At 34.5% G+C, this 15,391-nt stretch overlaps 1 protein-coding gene across 1 annotated transcript in view; it reads right to left on the bottom strand.

Moving 5' to 3' along the window:
- LOC136037675 (uncharacterized) overlaps positions 1–15,391 on the bottom strand; it is a 35,214-nt gene that overhangs the window by 6,111 nt on the left and 13,712 nt on the right. Inside the window, exons 3-4 of the mRNA XM_065720416.1 lie at positions 6,413–6,539; positions 1,899–2,008 (exon numbers count right to left, since the gene is read on the bottom strand). Of these exons, the coding sequence (XP_065576488.1) occupies positions 1,899–2,008; positions 6,413–6,539 (237 nt within the window). The remainder of the gene's footprint in view (positions 1–1,898; positions 2,009–6,412; positions 6,540–15,391) is intronic.

The following is a 15,391-nucleotide window of genomic DNA, read 5'->3' as shown; positions in this document are numbered from 1 at the left end:
TTGTCTGAGCGGCTGTTTGCATGCCTCTTTCAATATATCTGTGTCTGAGCGGGTGTTTGCAATATTGCTTGTCTGTCTTTGAGTGTTTGTGTGTCTGACTCTATGGGTTTGTAGGTATCTTCGGCTGTTTCTCTAACTATGACTTTGTGTCTGAGTGGCTGTTTGCTTTATTTCTCACTATGCCTTTGTGTCTGAGTCTGTTGGCATGATTGCATGTTTGTCTTTGTGTGTTTGTTTGTCTCACTCTGTGTGTTTTTAGGTGTTTTTTCTCTCTCTTAGACTATGCCTGTGTGTCTGAGCGGCTGTTTTCCTGTCTCTCTCACTATACCTGTGTGTCTGAGTGGGTGTTTGAATGTTTCCATTTTTGTCTTTGTGTGTTTTTGTGTCGGACTCTGTGGGTTTGTATGTGTTTTGCCTTTTTCTCTCACTATGCCTGTGTGTCTGAGCAGGTGTTTGCTTATCCCAGTGTCTGTCCTTGTCTTTTGTATTTCTAAATATTTGAGCTTGTAGGTGTTTCTCTCTCTCTCTCTCTGTCTATTTTTCTCTCTATATATATATCTCTCTCTTTTTGAGAAGCTCACGCCATGGAAGCATAACAAAGTAATACATCGAATTATTTTATTGAAATAACAACATGTATAATATCATCACAAATATAAGAATGAATGCTTTAAATCCATTCCATAAAATACTTTCATTATGTTTTCTCTCGTCACATCACTTATTCAAAAATTCCAAGTAAAAAAAAAATTGAGTGCAAAAATTCCAAGTCCAAAAACTTCTATGTCCAAAAAATCTAAGTCCAGAAAATTTCTAATTCCAAAAAGGGGGGAGTTTGGGGGAGGGGCATTGGGGCCCTTCAAGGTTGGGTCACGGATGACCATAGCCTGTTGTATCATTGCTTAAAAAATCTACGACTATATTAATTTCGACTTTATCAATATCCCCAATACTAAGCAATATTTTCTAAGAAGACGAAAAATGTATTCATATAATTATCATGATTTAAATAGTAAGTATTATAATAACTGATCAGTCCTTTTATCTGGTCAAGACTGAATATTATCTAATCATTTCCTGACAGGAATATGTAGGTCATTCACCCAAGAGCGTCGGATACCTGTCAGGGTCGGATACATGTCTATAAGTAGGACAATGATCGAGTTTAGCACAGGCAATCCTTAGTGCCCAAATAAGGAAGTTCCCTCAGTAGTATAGGGAAGATTTAGTGCCTCAGGGGGTCTCGCCACTGTGGTTAGTACAAGCATACTACTATAGTATCAGAATACGATACCCAGGGACGCTTTATCTTGACATAGTCTTTTCAAATTAATTTCTTGTAATTTTAGTTTTTGTTTCAATTAGGGAAAAAGTTCACGAAAACGTGGGAGGGAGAGGACTAGAAGGTTTTTTTTTAGTAAATATGCAAAAAGATCTGTTTCAATCTAGGAGATGGATCCTTTTTGTCCATTTTCTATGACGGACAAAAAAGTATTTTTTTTTAAATATAGGGAAATGTCTCCTCCCTACCACAAATTGTTAAATTTTTTTGAATTTCTGGGCAATTCTTATTTAAGTTATCAAATCAATATTTTTTCATATGATAACCCTCCCCCTAAAATCGTTTAGCCCCCATTCCATCACGCCCAAAAAAGTATGTGGAAGTGTCCATTTGGTGCTTTGTATGTAGCACAAGTTTGAAATTCAAAAATAAAACATATGACATTCATAAATTGTTGCTTTTTTAATTACTAAATGTGACTCTGGTGTGGTTAAGAGCCATTCAACTTCCTCTACAAACTATGACCTATGTCTTTCATAATAATTGATCTTTTAAATAGATTTTCCTTCGATGTTGCTATTTTCGCCTTTCAAATTATCAGAAAAACGTAAATTACCTTTCGTTGTCGCTGATTGTTACATATGCATTAGAGCAATCTGCAGTCTCTGGATCTGGGATAGAACAACCTTGAATAATACTAAAGCCAATTCTTGTAATTGCTGTTCCCTGGAAGCAAATGCATTTTTAAAAAAATTTAGGTTGGAACTATTTAGATGATCAAAAGCATCAAATAAAATCATTTTTTGCCCACGGACCTATCGTAAGTTTATTCATACCTGAATACCGTGATTGTCCGAGAGTTTCCTTTTGACTGCTTGATAATTACAAACTTTTTAGACCGGACTGTATTTTCATTGGCGTCACCAGGTGGAGCCGTGAAAACAAATAAGCAGAACTTATTAATTTAATTATTTATTATTATTATTTATTAATATTATTATTAATATTATTTATTAATATTATTTATTAATATTATTTATTAATATTATTATTTATTAGTTTAATTTGACAACGCTTTTTGTCCGTGATGATTCAAATATGTTAATCTATAATGTGTTAATCTATAAAGACAGCAAAACCCTAAAAGAAAAATAGAGTTCTTAAGCTGTTTCTTGGCATATTTGTAAGCTAACTATTTGTTGATTTTTTGCCCACGTTTCTTTTCATTAATTTGCAATCCTCTAAAACCAAAAGCTAAAGAAGATATATTGAGTTCTTCTTTAGCAAAAACTACATTTTTCAATTATTTCTGTTTTTTTTTTCTATATGGCTAGAAGTTTTCACTTCACCAATTCAGATGATCATATTTTTTTTAACTTTCCTTTGTACTTTACAGGAACTATAGATACTTTGTTGCAGTACAAAAAAAAACACTTAAAATAGCATCTAAGAATTATTTTGATAGCTGACATTTTGGCTTCATACAGCATTTTTTTTCTTTCTCCATCCAACAGAATTTAGTAGCCATCATTTTCAATCAATAAAAGTGCTATAAACCATTTTGCTGTTGAGCCTCTGCTTTTGATTTCAAGCACTTCGAAACAATAGGCCTACTGGTTAAATCTTCCCGGTGAACGTTCTTACTGTTCATAAAAAAAGGAAGAAAAAACCCACAATTATCTTATTGGCATTAATATTTGTGACCTTTGTAGAAATAAAACTACTGCAAGCAGATGTTGACTGAAATAACCCAATAAAATCCAATCCCATAATCAAAGCACTGGCAACATCAAACACATCAATTCATTGACTACATTGTTTTACTTTAATTCTTTGTCTTCAGCTTAAATACTTGTTTTTATTTCTGTCAGATAGCCTCATGAAATTTGTCAGCCCTTTTTCAGCTACTTCTGAATGCTCAATTACTTACAGATTTTGTCAGTATATGCACTTCCAATGATGGTAGAATGATAAAACATCAAAAATCTTCCCTATTACATTTTCCCTATTGTACAGATATTTTGTCAGTATGTGCACTTCCAATGACGGTAGAATGATAAAACATCAAAAATCTTCCCTATTATATTTTCCCTATTGTACAGATAAAACAATATAAAGCAGTGATTGGGCCCAACAAAAACGTACAAAACAAACACTATTTAAAAAGACTTGATAGTGCAGTGGGAAGAATACTTGCCTGTATCTTTGGTAAATTAGGTTTGAACCTTAGATAAGACAAATATTTATTTGAGAGAAGACTGAATATGTATTAGTCTTAGAGAAGACTGACGAGTTGAAATTATAAATGTGAAATAAATCTTTGTTAAAAACCTGTTTTAAAAATGGTCTGAAAAGTAAGTATAGAATAAATCTTTGTTAAAAACTTGTTTTCAAAATGGTCTGAATAAGTAGAAAATATTTTTCTCTTGATAATCTATGAATATAACTGGAAACAAGGAGTGCAAAACGGTTTGAGTTTTACTTAACTGGATCTCTTCAACTTGCTTTCCTCAACTAAGTGACGTTTTTCATTTCTGCATTTACAACTTAGATCAATTTGATATTTTTACTATACAAAGCCCAGTCCATTTTCCACACCTTAATTACACTGATGTTCATTGACTCTTGAGAGAAAAAATAATGAATTTTAACATCCCTCATCGTCCCGCTCTTTACGCTAAAGTTAATTACCGTTTAATAAAATAGAATTGAGAGAAAGAGTAAAACTTTAGCGTAAAGAGCGGGACGTTGAGGAAGGAACAGCCCCTTTCATACACGGTGTAATTTCTGTTCGTAAGTTTTAATGTCGCTCCTTACTTTCAGTTAAAAAAACTTATTTTTTTTTTTATTTAATTAGAGTGATGGGATAAATTTATTTTAGATTGTCAGATTCAAATAGCTAGCCTTAGTATGTGTCTCAACTACTTAAGAAGCCTCTGCTGGCGACCAATAAGAGCAAGAGCTAAGAGCTCAGATGGCGCTTTTCACGTGGTCGGAAGAGCCAAGAGCTCATATAGAATGAGCTCTAGAAAAATTCTAAGATTCAACAGATTGATTTGAAAGGAAAATCAGAGGCTTCATGCCGGTCAGGATTTGGAATAAGAGCTTTGAGACACGAGGTCCTTCTAAATATCAAAATTCATGCAGATCCAGTTGCCCGTTCGAAAGTTAAAACAATCTAAATTTTTTTAATTTTTCCGAATTAACCCCCCCCCCCCTAATTCAGTCTGGTTATGTAAAAAATCTTATCTAGGACTTATGTTTATTCTTCCGACCAAGTTTCATCCTGGTCTCTCCACTTTAAGTGTTTTCCAATATTTCCCTCTTCGCCTCCAAATCTCCCAATATCACCAATATCAAATTTCATTAAAATCCGATCACATATTCGTCAGGTAAAAATACCTCTTTTTTCTTATTTTTCCCTCCCTGCAGCCCTCCAGATAGTCGAATTGGGGAAACAACTGTTATCAAGTCAATTTGTGCAGGTCCCTGACATGTCTACCAATTTTCATTGTCCTAGAACGTCCTTAAGCCTTGAACTCGCCAAAGCACTGGAAATCCCTCCAACTCCCCCAAAGAGAGTGAATCCGGTCTAGTTATGTCAATCACGTATCTAGAATGTGTGCTTATCCTTCCCATCAAGTTTAAATTCAATCTCTCTACTCGAAGCGTTTTTCAAGATTTTGGTTTTCGAAATTTCTGTTTCCCTCCTCCACCCCCCTATGTCCCTTATTTGAATTCCGCAAATCCAATTCAAAATATCTGAGACACAAGATCTTTCCATATATCAATTTCATTAAGATCCGATCACCCATTCATAAGATAAAGATACCTTAGTTTTCACGATTTCCCATCCCTCCAGCCCACTCCAGAAAGTCGAATCAGGGAAGCTACTGTTATCAAGTCCATTTTGCAGGTCCCTGACTCGCCTACCAATTTTCATCGTCCTAGCATGTTCAGAAGCACCGAAATCGCCAAAGCACTGAAATACCCTCCTTCCAAGTCTCCCAAACAGAACGGATCCAGTCTGGTTATTTCAATACCTTATCTAGGACTTACGCTTATTCATCCCACCTAGTTTCATCTCGATCCCTCCACTCTAAGCGTTTTCCGAGATTTCCTATTTCCCCCTCCAACTCCCCCCAATGAGACCAGATCTGATCGGGATTTAAAATATTAGCTCTGAAGCAAGAGATCCATCTAAATATAAAATTTCATTAAGATATGACAACCGGTTCGTATGTTAAAAATACCCAATTTTTACGAATTAACCGTCTCTCCACTCCTTCTCCCCCCCCAGATGGTAGAATCAGGGAAGAGATTACTCCTAATTTAATCTGGTCTGGTCCCAAGACTTGGCTGCCAGCTTTCATCGTCCTAGCTTTTCTGGAAGAGCCCGAACTAGCAAAACAGGACAGACTGACAATCCGGCAGAAATTGCGATCGCTATAAGTCACTTAGTAAATACCAAGTACCATAAAAACGGAAGAACTGAAAATATGACTGTTATGATGACAATTATGACTAAGATTAAATAACAGCCATACTCTATTCTGAAAACCATGATATTGTAGACCCCAAAATAACACTCATTTCAAAAATATTGAATTGAAAGAAAGAAACAAAACAAAAAGTACTTTAAATAGTCTAGCCTTAGAACATTGAATATATAAAAAAGGCTGCTTATGTTTTGGGCTAATGAGGGAGCTATGTCACGGGATACTACTCCCTCTGCCAGTAAAAAACATACCCCTGAGTATTTATGCGGAAAAGTTGGTCTTGATTAATAGCAAATTTTAGTGCATATACCAAGTTATAACTTAACAATATGACCATATCAGATACCTTGATTTATGTGTAAATTGGAATGATATATCTTGTAACTTAACAATATGACCATATCAAATACTTTGATCTCGTGGGTGCATCTACTTTCAGGATAAAGATCTGGGTAGTTCGGAGTATCCCATACCCATGTGTTAGTTGGAATGATATATCTTGTGTTATACCATGTGTTAGTTGGAATGATATATCTTGTAACTTAACAATATGACCATATCAGATACCTTGATTTATGTGTAAATTGGAATGATATATCTTGTAACTTAACAATATGACCATATGAGATACCTTGATCTCGTGGGTGCATCTACTTTCAGGATAAAGATCTGGGTAGTTCGGAGTATCCCATACCCATGTGTTAGCTGCTACTTCCATGAAAATACAGTTGGTTGCAATTGGCTCTAGAGTTGTTGTTCTGAAAATGAAAATAAAAATTATAATATGGCATCTTTTTTCTTTTCAATACCTCTAGTTAACTATCGTAGGTAAAAATAAAACTTGATAGACTACAGAATTAATTACCAATTTCTTAGTTATACAAAGCTTTAAACTAAACTGATTTTCGTAGAGAAATAAACTCAAAGTTTGAATGTTGAACTTTAATTTTCATTATTTTTTAAAATGTGTTCTATTTTTTTTATTTTCTGTCAAGTAAAAATCTATACAACTATTAAAATACAAAAAGAACAGAGACGAAAAGATAGAAGAGGATAAAATATGCTGATATATCTGTTGGTTCTTTCTACTTGTTTTTGATACTTCTACTTTGAGTTCTCCGTTTTCTGCTTATTTCAATTCTCTATAATTTGACTCTTTTGTCTTGTTACTTTTTGTTTATTTTCTAATGCTTTGTTAGCAGTGATGCCTCAACAATTCTAAACGGTGCCCTATCCCTTTTAATCTCAGCCCCGGCTCTTTTTTTAAAGTTCTTCAAGACATAGGTGCATGTTACGTCATTGAGAAAGATGCAGGTGTTAGTTACATATTAGGGAGGTTTTTCTAAATGATGCATGTTTTAGCTAATAGAGAGTGTTTAAAAACCTTCAGAGGTCCTGCCATATCAGGATATCTTTGGATGTTAAGAAACCTACGAGGGCCAGGAAAAAACATCAGGGGCACAACTAAATCCTGTTTTCATTGATCGTTATGATTAAAAGCCTGAGAGTGTGGGAAAAGATTTCAATACACTGAGCCCTAGCAAGCAATTCCAACGGAGTCCTAGCATCCAATTCAACCGGAGCCCATAGCATCTAACTCAAAAAGGGCCCGAGCATGCAATTAGGCTGGGGCCCTAGCAACCAATTTCAACGGAAGCCTTATTAACCAATTCTAACGGGGGGTCCTAGCAGTCAATTCTAATGGGGCCCTAGTATCCAATTCCAACGGGGATCCTACCAACCATTTCTGACGGGGGCCCTAACAACAACCATTTACAATGGGGGACACTAGCATCAAATTCAAACGGACCCATAGCATCCAATTCAACCAGGGCCCTAGCATCAAATTTCACCGTGCCCCTTAGCAACCTACTCCAAAGGGGGGTCAGCTAGTCAAGTGTTAGAGCCTACGTAATAAGGGTTGCTTACTTACGTTAAGGATGACGCAATCTCGCATGGCATTCTGGAACTAAGGGGCTCTTGAGGAATTCCCGCTTGTAGGTCGGGAGGACACACACATAGGGAGCTATGTAATGACGGTTCGTACGCGAGATGCTGCATAATACTTTTAGAAATATCATTTTCTTTCAAGGTGTTTTTAGGGAACCGTATTAGTATTAGAATATAAGACCATAGATTTCACCAATGACCACACATCAGCCTTAACCATCTAGACCAGCAAATAATTCCTAATATTTTGATTCGGGTAAGCAAAAAGAACCATGAATTAAACAAAGGTGGGAACTCTAGCTACCAATTCCAGGCAGGGGAGCAGTGGAAGGTTGATATTAGAGTTTAATTTAAGCCATAATACGAGGAATATCTGAGAGGTTTTAATGAAAACATATCGTTTCTATTGCTTTATTTGACACACCTGTAAGAACAAAGAGACATTTTTGCAATCGGTTATTTCTTAGAGCTTTTGGTGAAAATGTTCTTTGGGCCAAGACTATGCATATTTCACACCGCAGTGACAATATAGGGATAACTGACCCTAGCAAGTGATTCCAGAGAAGGAAGGGTTGTTGATAGAGATAAGTTTTATTTATGCTTTAGTTCATGTTTTACAAAACTTCCTGATTTTTCACAGACCGAGCTTTATTTTACTTGATGGCATTCTAATAACATGGAAAATAGCGACTATTGAAGGCCTCGTTGATTGCATCGTTAGCAAAAATACCGAAAGGTTTTCTTTGTTTTGTAAATAAAGATAAGTGTCCAATTTTATTACCTTCCTTTAAGCCTTCTCTGCTATAAAAAATAACTTCAGGGATGTACCATATATAGGGAAAATTTAATACACGTAGGAATGTTGAAGTGCGTACCATCATTGGGAGGGGGGGAATGCTGCTACCCTCTGTACTAAATTCAACTGACAATGGATGACCACACGTATATAGGGATAAAAATTGTACAGCATGTAGTATGCCATATAAAGCATGTGAAGAATATACCTCTGTCTGTATACTGCCTATTTTTCAGACTTCTCATGGGATATTCAGTTAGCATCCTAGTTTTATTTTCTATATTAGTTTCAATTTCATTTATCTAAATTCAACAACTAAATTTAGATAATGAGTTTTGGATAAATACGAATAAGCAGAAGTATACTAGGTTTCTAAAAGTTGTATTAATTTCAAATGTGCTCAAATCTGAAAATCAATGTCTTGTAAACCTAGAAAAATGAAATTGATCAGTGTGTACTTGATTATTAGATGCAAATATTAAGAACAAGCAAATACCTCGCTGTTTAAGCTAAGTGGGGAAACCAAGACCAAATGAGTTTTTTCAAATTTCTTTTTTTCATAGGCCAGAGTTTGCTTTTCTTAATGATATTCTAATAGTATGGGAAAGAACGAATATGAAGTGCCTCGCTGTATACGCTAAGAATTGATTTAGAGGATTTAGACCAGAGGATTTAGGAAAAATATTAAGAAAAGAACTTATTCTGAAACAATAAAGTCTTCTGTAAACTTTTATTTGGTGTTGGGGTACGGATAAAGTTGAAAATTAATGTTGGGAGTAAAAGAATTGTACTCCAACTTGAAAAAATGGGTTTAGGAGGAAAATTAAGAAAAGTAGTTGTTCGGAAATGGTACAATAAAACCTTTTTCAAAAGTATTGCTTGTTGTTGGGGTATGCATAAAGTCGAAAAATAAGTGAAAAAAGATTTGTGCTTTAACTTAAAAAAAAGGTTTAGGAGGAATATTAAGAAAAACTTTGTTCTGAAATGATATAAAAAATGAAATGTACTCCAACTTGAAAAATGGGTTTAGGAGGAAAATTAAGAAAAGTAGTTGTTCGGAAATGGTACAATTAAACCTTTTTCAGAAGTATTGCTTGTTTTTGGGGTATGCATAAAGTAGAAAAGTAAGTGAAGAAAGATTTGTGCTTTAACTTAAAAAAAAGGTTTAGGAGGAATATTAAAAAAAACTTTGTTCTGAAATGATATACCATGAAAAGTATTTATTGCTGTTAGGGTTTACATAAAGTCGAAAATTAATGATTACAGTGAAAAAAGATGTATCTCCAATTTGAAAAAATCGTTTTAGCAGGAATACAAAGAAAAGAACTTGCATTGAAATGATACAATAAAGCCTTGTGAAAAATTTTACTTGATGTTGGGGTATGGATAGGGTCAACAAGTAATGTTGGGAATGAAAAAAAAATGTGTACCCCAACTTGAAAAAACGGGTTTGGGAGGAACACTAATAAAAGAACGTATTCTGGAATGATGCAACAAAACCTTTAGGAAAGTATTGCTTAGTAGTGTGGTATCTATAAAATAGAAATGTAATGATGGGAGTGAAAATAGGTGCATACTCCCACTTGAAGTTCTAGTAGGAGTGTTATGAAAAGAACTTGTGTCGAAGTTACATTAAAGCCTCATAATAAGTATTGCTTGGTGTTGGGGTATGCATAAAGTCAATAAGTAATGCAGGGAATGAAAAAACACATGCACTGCAACTTTAAAAAAGTGTCTAGGAGGAATATCGAGATAGGAAAATGATACAATAAAGCCTTTTGAAAATTATTGCACAGTATTAGATATGAGTGAAGTCGAAAAGTAATGTCTGGAGTAAAAATAGATATATCCTCCAACTTTAATAAAACCGGTTTGAGAGTAATATTAAGTGCAAGAAAAAGCATAGCATCAGTGAACGTTAGTAGTGTCATTGGTAGTTTACCTGAAGGTACCATCGTATAACAGAATATTAGCAATGATGAAATATGTGATGAACTTGTACTTGCAACCCTGTTAAAAGTTCTGACTGACCCCTATAATGAAATAATTATCACTTCAAGATAAAACATGATGAATTAATTTTTGAGTAAATTCAAAGCATTTACATTTTTTATCATGATATTTATAACATGTACTATTTTATACAGCATTATTGCAACAAGAATAATTAATTGAATTACTTTTCTAAGTTCCCAGTATTTTTAGAGATATCTCTTCCCCCTCCAACTGTCAAAGGTGACCTGAGATTTTGAATTTTTTAAAAGGTGAGCTTTTGCTTGGCATTTGACGGATAACATCATGTCATCGTTGGCGAACATGTTTTTTATTCAACTGCCTCCGTGGTACTCTATGGCTGTTCATTAGCATTACTTAGATAATTACATGTTTTCCATCTGTATTAATGGTGCACTAGAAGGAAAATCACTTATATATTAGTTAAAAAGAGTGAAATATTTCAAGAAAGTGTGTACATAAGGTAGAGTTGTCGCAGTATTGAATGCTGACATCGACAAATGTTTGAACTATGAAAAAAGTACTAGTTGTGACACTAGTCTTGGAGATGTATGCATGCATTGTCATGATAGTGAGAGATCAAATTTCTCTAGAATATCAAAAAAATCTAAATTTACTGATGGTGGATATGGGAGAGTAACATTTCCAGAGATGATAGCACTCCAAGAAACTCAAACATAAAACTAATGATTGGTGAAGATGGCCAGCTTCTTGTCTATGGTTCTGGTAATATGTTAGACATTGATAATCCTATCACCATCCTTCAGGTACTAGCATTCAACAGAAGGTAAAAAGAAGACAGGCACTCCACTGCACCAATATCATAAGCCATATCTTGTGTACATGCCGAAACTGTTACTTATGTAAGAATAATGTAATAATAAACAGTGAAATTACAAATAAAGTAAAAATGGTATTAGCAGAAAATGTCACCAATGAAATCAAAGGCAATTGTTTTAACAGCAATGCTAATGTGAACGCTACTAGTACCATTAATCGTGTACTAGAGATACTGTCAATACACCCAGCAATATTAATGACAAAGTACATATTGACCCTGTAGGTGACGTCAACCGAAATATTATGGATGACCTCAAATGGATTAATGATTATTCTACTGGTTACGAGCTAAGAAAAGGTAATAACTACCCTTTCAAGAGAGAACATGATGAATTATTATATGGAAAAAGTTTAAAATGCACAAAGATGTTCAATAATATTAATAATTTTTAATATTGTATTTAATAGTACTTAACTAAAAATATTTCTTTGTATTTTGAGGTTATGATTCTTTGACATTTTTTTCAAGATAATGGAATATGATTTTTCGTTTGGATTCCAAACAATTTTCTTCAATTTTTTATTATTTTTTTTTAGACAGATTCAAAGTGTCCAAGGTTTTCAATGTTATTAATAATGCGTAATAGTGCATAAAACATCATTAAAATTGTGTATGATCCGAAATTTGGGTTTAGTAGGTGTGCCAAACCATGTACATTGTTTTCATAAAAACTAAAATCCAAGTTTCTTAAGTAATCAAATATTAAAAATATAATCTGATAAATTATTAATGCGTGCTCAAAGTCAATGACATGTCGATGGGAATTTTCAATAGCAAGAAATTCATCAAAAAGGTTTTTTTCAGTGATTTTTGTTACCGGGGACTTTCTTGGCACCATTCTGACAAGTCACTGCTTCTGAAAATTTCATGGTTTGTTTCTGAGAATTTCATAGTTTGTTTCCTACAATTTCTTGGTTTGGTTGGCAACATTCCAATGACAGCCTTATCACATTGACATGCTTTCTAAGCATGCTGTCGATGAAATAGCACTATGAATCTGAGCAGAGCCCTGACCATCTGGAGAGCTTTATGACCATCTTATCGCTTATTGAATAGTCATTGAATTGTCAACATGTCTAACAAAAGAACTAAGATAAGGAGTCTGATACATCAAATGTTTAGCTTCTAAGTTCAGAATTCTTTTAAAGAACAGAAAGAAAGTAGAGCTTCAGTTCGGAATTTTCCAAAGAAGAGAAAGGTTCAACTTCCATTCTACACTTATTCAAAATATAATTGACTTTTAAGCTCGCAAACGGATTTTTGGATGAGAAATTGAAAGAGGTATATGTGTTCTGGTCATTATTTTTCTCTTTGTTAGAGGTGAAAAGATTATTTTTGTGTGTTAGTGTTTACAACAGTCTGAGTAATCAACAGTGTGAGAGTCAAATTAAAACAAACAATCGGGGGAAAATCAAAAATCTTCCAACTTTGTTATAGATGATACCATAATTAGTTAGGATGGGTTACATTAAGAAACCTACTCTTAAGTTACGTTCGTTTATGTCAGGTTAGTGTGGGGCCATGCTAACCTAACCTAAACTAGCCTAACTTAAATGTAATTAACTGTAATATTTTTCAAAAGGTTCTATTGTGTCATTTGAGAATAAGCTCTGTTCTTAATATTCCTCCTAAAGCCGTTTTTTCAAGTTGGAGTACACATGTTTTTCACTCCCAACATTACTTGTCGACCTTATGCATACCCCAACATCAGGTAATACTTTTTCGTAAGGCTTTATTACATCAGTTCACAAAAATTTCTTTTCTTAATATTCCTACTAGAACTATTTTTTCAAGTTAGAGTACATATCTTTTTCTCACTCGTGACATTACTTTTTGACTTTATGCAAACCCAAACAGCAAGCAATACTTTTCAAGGGGCTTTATTATATTATTTCAGAACATAATATTCCTTAAGTTCTTTTCTTATTATTCCTCCTAAATGAGTATTTTCAAGTTGAAGTACATATATTTTCCCGAAGTTTTTGTTATCTGATCGTCGCACTATTTCGAACAAAATGACAATCGTAAAATTTTGATCAGATGTATTTGGGGAAAAGAGAGTGGGTTTGGAGAGGGGGAGATACCCTCTGATCCCTTTTTACTCTTAAAAAAATGAACTAGAACCTTCACTTTCCAATCATTTGAACCCACACTGAAGTTTATAAGAGCAACCCTTCCATTAGAACAAAATATGCCCCAGGGCAAAAAATACAACCACTACCCCCAGGCTTTGGGGAGTTGTGATGACCTCGGAGTTTCAGGTATCGGATTTTTTAGCAATTTTTGACAAAACAGCAATCTCAAATATTTATCAGATGTATTTGGGGAAAAGCGTATTGGGGAAGGGGGGCTAACTGCCCTCCGATCACTTGTGACTCTTAAAAAGGGCACTAGAACGTCAAATTTTTAGCCAAATAATCCCTCTCCGAAGTTTATACGAACATACCGTCCTTATGAAGTGCCTCATGGGAAAAAATAAATAAAGAATAAAACATTGCAGCCTTATTGTGTGTACCATAGGCAACATTGCAGCGTTGTCTCTGAAAGGTGAGTATGTTTGACCTTTACTTCCCACAAAGACGAAAGGCATTTAGGCGAGTCTTTCAGAGAATGTTGATTGGAATGTTGAACTAAATGAAAAAAAACTTATATGTATACGGATTGTCAAAATGACGTAACTCAGGAATGACAGAGTATATTAATTTGGGACGTTAAGGAAATCATAAGGAAGATAATCAATTGACAAAAAGGCAATATTTGCACGCTACAACTACTACTACCACTAAAACCACTGCTTCTGTTGCGAGCACTACCAAGGCTAAGAATATTAAATGAACACCCAAGGAACATGTCGAGGGGAATCTTGAACTAAGCTTAAAATGTACTATGGGCATACTAAATGTCAGAAGGGCGTATAAGCAATATTTTTGGAACAGCTTACCACATCTAGAAGAAACTTCCAGGACATCGTGAGGGGGATGTTCAACTGGCCAAAAGGCAACATGTAGATGCTACTAATGCTATTGATACTGCTCCTAATACTATTACCAAACACTGTTAGTAGTAACAAAAAATTTTTAGTAGTGAGCTGCGGATAATGAAAACAGATGGGACTGATATCAGCACAAGAAGTAAATTTTTTCTTTACCGAAATCTGTAACACGTATCCATTACTAAGTGAAGTCTTTTAGAATGATCTGAAAGAAAACTGCGAAAGAGATGATATCAGGCAAATTTTGAAGTACTGCTACTTTTGCCACTACGCAGGCTAAGGGTATTAAGGTGAAGCTTTCAAGGAATATTAAAGCAGATGTTGAACTAGATCCTAATTACCGATGAGCCTGTAGATCGTCAAAAGTCGACACAGTAGTATCTCAAAAACGGCTTACATTATTAAGTTGAACCTTTCATGGCTAGTTGTGGCTGATTTTAAACTAGCAAGAAGGCACTAAGTGCATACTACTCATACCGCTACTACGATTACAATAGCTAATGATGCACGTCATTAGCTAAGGAGTATCATTAGCAATACAATAGCAAAGGAGGATTAAGTGGAAACTTTTAGGTAGCGTTTAGGAATAGTTTTAATTAAACGAAAAAGCTATATGCATGTAGGTTTTCAAAAGGATGTATAATTAGTATCATAGATAGCGCAGTGCTATCATAGATAGCAGTGTCATATAAATTTTTAACGAAACTAATTCGATTAGAAATCTAGAGTTCTAGTACCCTTTTGAAGAGCCAAATATTGGTTAGGTTAGATGACATAGCAACCACTGAATAGTTGCTTCACCCCATGCATGGTTTAGCTTGTTAGTGCTAGTGTTCTTAGTTTCTTGCCTTGGCAATGTAAGAAATTAAAGAATTGACACTTTTGACTCTGTTAAGTGCAGTATTCATACCAGTCTTAATAAAAAAAATGATTTTAAATAGAAAAAAAACCAACTCTAACCCAAAACAAGCAGAAATAAGTATGGGTAGGGCTGACGCCCCTATGCCTTTTGAAGACC

Source organism: Artemia franciscana, chromosome 17, assembly GCF_032884065.1.
Source record: "Artemia franciscana chromosome 17, ASM3288406v1, whole genome shotgun sequence".
NCBI classification, from domain to species: Eukaryota; Metazoa; Arthropoda; class Branchiopoda; order Anostraca; family Artemiidae; genus Artemia; species Artemia franciscana.
The sequence above is the reverse complement of the archived record's forward strand: the minus strand, read 5'-3'. Positions and strand labels throughout refer to the sequence as shown.